General features: G+C 31.2%; 1 protein-coding gene across 15 annotated transcripts in view; it reads right to left on the bottom strand.

Moving 5' to 3' along the window:
* The window catches only part of Ctl2 (Choline transporter-like 2), a 72,092-nt gene that overhangs the window by 11,337 nt on the left and 58,255 nt on the right, over positions 1 to 2,500 (bottom strand). For 9 of the 15 annotated variants that reach the window (XM_027351579.2, XM_070120654.1, XM_027351577.2 and 6 more), the window contains one exon: positions 1,794 to 1,945. In XM_027351579.2, the coding sequence (XP_027207380.2) occupies positions 1,794 to 1,945 (152 nt within the window). Of the gene's footprint in view, positions 1 to 55; positions 202 to 1,793; positions 1,946 to 2,500 lie in introns of all 15 variants that reach the window. The other 6 variants (XM_070120660.1, XM_070120668.1, XM_070120707.1 and 3 more) reach the window with 1 other exon arrangement.

Genomic DNA, 2,500 nt, shown 5'->3' with positions numbered 1-2,500 from the left:
AAAAAAAAATAAAAAAAAAATGGAGGGAGGAATTTCTTTCTTTCTTTCTTTTTACCTCTGATGCTTGGTAAAACCTGGCTAGAAACTTAGACGCCTTCGCTAAAAGCTCGCCTGTCACCGGTTCGTTCTCATCGTCCAAAATCGGGACGCCTTCCATATCGATAACCCCATCTGGCACTTTTGGGATGCATCGACCAGCCACTAAAATTCAAAGATTAACAGCTACATATATATGTAGGCAAGAGAAAAGTATATTGGAATATCTGGTTTGAAAAACAAATATAGAAAAAAATAGAGCATTTCTTTGTATATTACAACAATAAAATGCTGATCAATAACATATGGGAAAGGAAAATCCCTTATTTATATGAAATTTACAAATCTAAAAGCAGTAAGAAAAAACATCAATGGATTTTAAATTTTGATATCATTTCATATGTACTAAAATACCACATTTCCTTGAAAGAGACCTTACATCTATTTATATTACAGTATTTTTACAAACTGCATTATATCCAAAATATTATCTAAAACCAACTGCATAATAAGATTCTGCATTACAATGCCAAACAAGATTAAGTATGAAACCCTTAAAATAAAAATGAAAATAAAAACCCTATTCGACGATGAAAGAAAAACAAGTTTGACTATTCATACACATACTGAACCTAATTCTTTCTTTCTATGGGGGCATTGATAAAACATTTGCTCTGCCATTATAAAAAAAAAAAAAAAAAAAAAAAACACACACAAAAATTATGTCTTTCCATTTTCTTTTCCCATTCCTGTTTCAACAATTACCTTTTTCCTTCCTTTCATTATATAAAATAAAATTTAAAAAATAATAAATATACAGTTAAATATTAGAACTTTTCTGCTTCCCTAAATTACTGTAATCGTCCTGCAAACTTCTTATTATCAACCTCTATGTATTAACAAGCCTGCATCTTCAGCCAGTAATGATTTTAATATGTCATTTCTGTGATCCACTCCCTTGCTATTCCATTGCCTAGAGGTCTCTAAAATAATTGATTGATAGTCATACATCAGCCAAAGATTGCTCGCAAAATATTATATAATCATGGTAACAATTTCCTTTTCATGGTGTGAAATTTCCATTGACTGACAAATTCATAATCTCAAGTTATATTCCCAAGACTACTGTGCGCCTTTTTTCTATTATATCAAAATTCTTGTAAAAGGATAAGATAAAACAGATAAGATTTTCTATTATTCCTTATCCATTACAATAGTGAAATCTATTTTCTTGAACCCCAATACTTCAAATTATAATCACTATCATTATCACCATCATCATTTCTTCTTCCATTTATTTTTTTTAACAGCCATCAAATTAAAAGAACAAGTTGTCTCACAAACACATTGTCTCATGTTTGGAGTTTTGCATCAATGCATGGTGTTGATGACAAATGTTTTCCTCCATTTCTTCTGTGATCACTAGTGAGACAAGGTCATTAATGCTTATTACATGATAATGTTAGTTCTCCCCAGGTACTCAAAACAAGCAACTATCAGCTTTCACTAGCCTTCTACAACCTTTCATATGAATATTACCATATATCCTTTAGAGTGATCATCTAACCACTACTTTAGTATTACATTACAAGGAAAATTATGAATTTCAGATAGGACTTGTAGCTTTCCAGTCCTGTGTAATATCCAATGGTATCCAACACCCAAGACCGTACCAGCAGCAAGTGAAATGTTAGCTTGAACGCAGCATGTGCAGTAATGCATCGTGCAAAAAACAAATATCAGCTGAGACTGTATACCTCTTGCAGATGACCAAATCTCATTACATATTTCATGGCATTTGCGAGATACTCGACTTTCTCAAATTTGTTTAACTGTGTTGTTTCTGCAAAGCTGTCGAAAATTTGTTCTGCAACTGCCGATATGTTCTTTGGTATGCACCGACGAGCAACTGAAAACAGATCCTCATAATGAGTTTGATTTACATAAAAATTAATATTTCTGTACCTCTACAGCCTGTTAAATATGATTTTTTTTCTCATGGTGCAAACTTGAATTTAAGAAACCATAAAATAATAAATTTAAACCAGTATTTATAGCCTGCCTGAAACGGAGAAAACAATGCAAATATAAAATGCAAATACCCTTAGTCTCTGTCTCTGAACATCTCTGACATAGCTCTTCTTAATTCAATTTTACTAATCTACTTCCCCATAACTATTAAGTATAAAATACCCAAATAATAATAGCCTAATCCTATCATCATTCAGTACAGAAAAAGGGTATGTACTTAGTGAACTTACTCATGTAGATTAACAATTCCTACTGACTGAGACATAGGTAAACCAGAAATATATATACAGACCTAATATACTTTCTCCAAAGCTGAAATACTTCACACTTATTTACAAAATTCATCTAAAATCTCAAACCAATACAATACAATTAAAGATGTATAATTCATCAACTTAATTTTTCCTTCTCTTCTATTTTTTTTATAAGTTCA

Source organism: Penaeus vannamei, chromosome 1 (assembly GCF_042767895.1).
Source record: "Penaeus vannamei isolate JL-2024 chromosome 1, ASM4276789v1, whole genome shotgun sequence".
NCBI classification, from domain to species: Eukaryota; Metazoa; Arthropoda; class Malacostraca; order Decapoda; family Penaeidae; genus Penaeus; species Penaeus vannamei.
The sequence above is the reverse complement of the archived record's forward strand: the minus strand, read 5'-3'. Positions and strand labels throughout refer to the sequence as shown.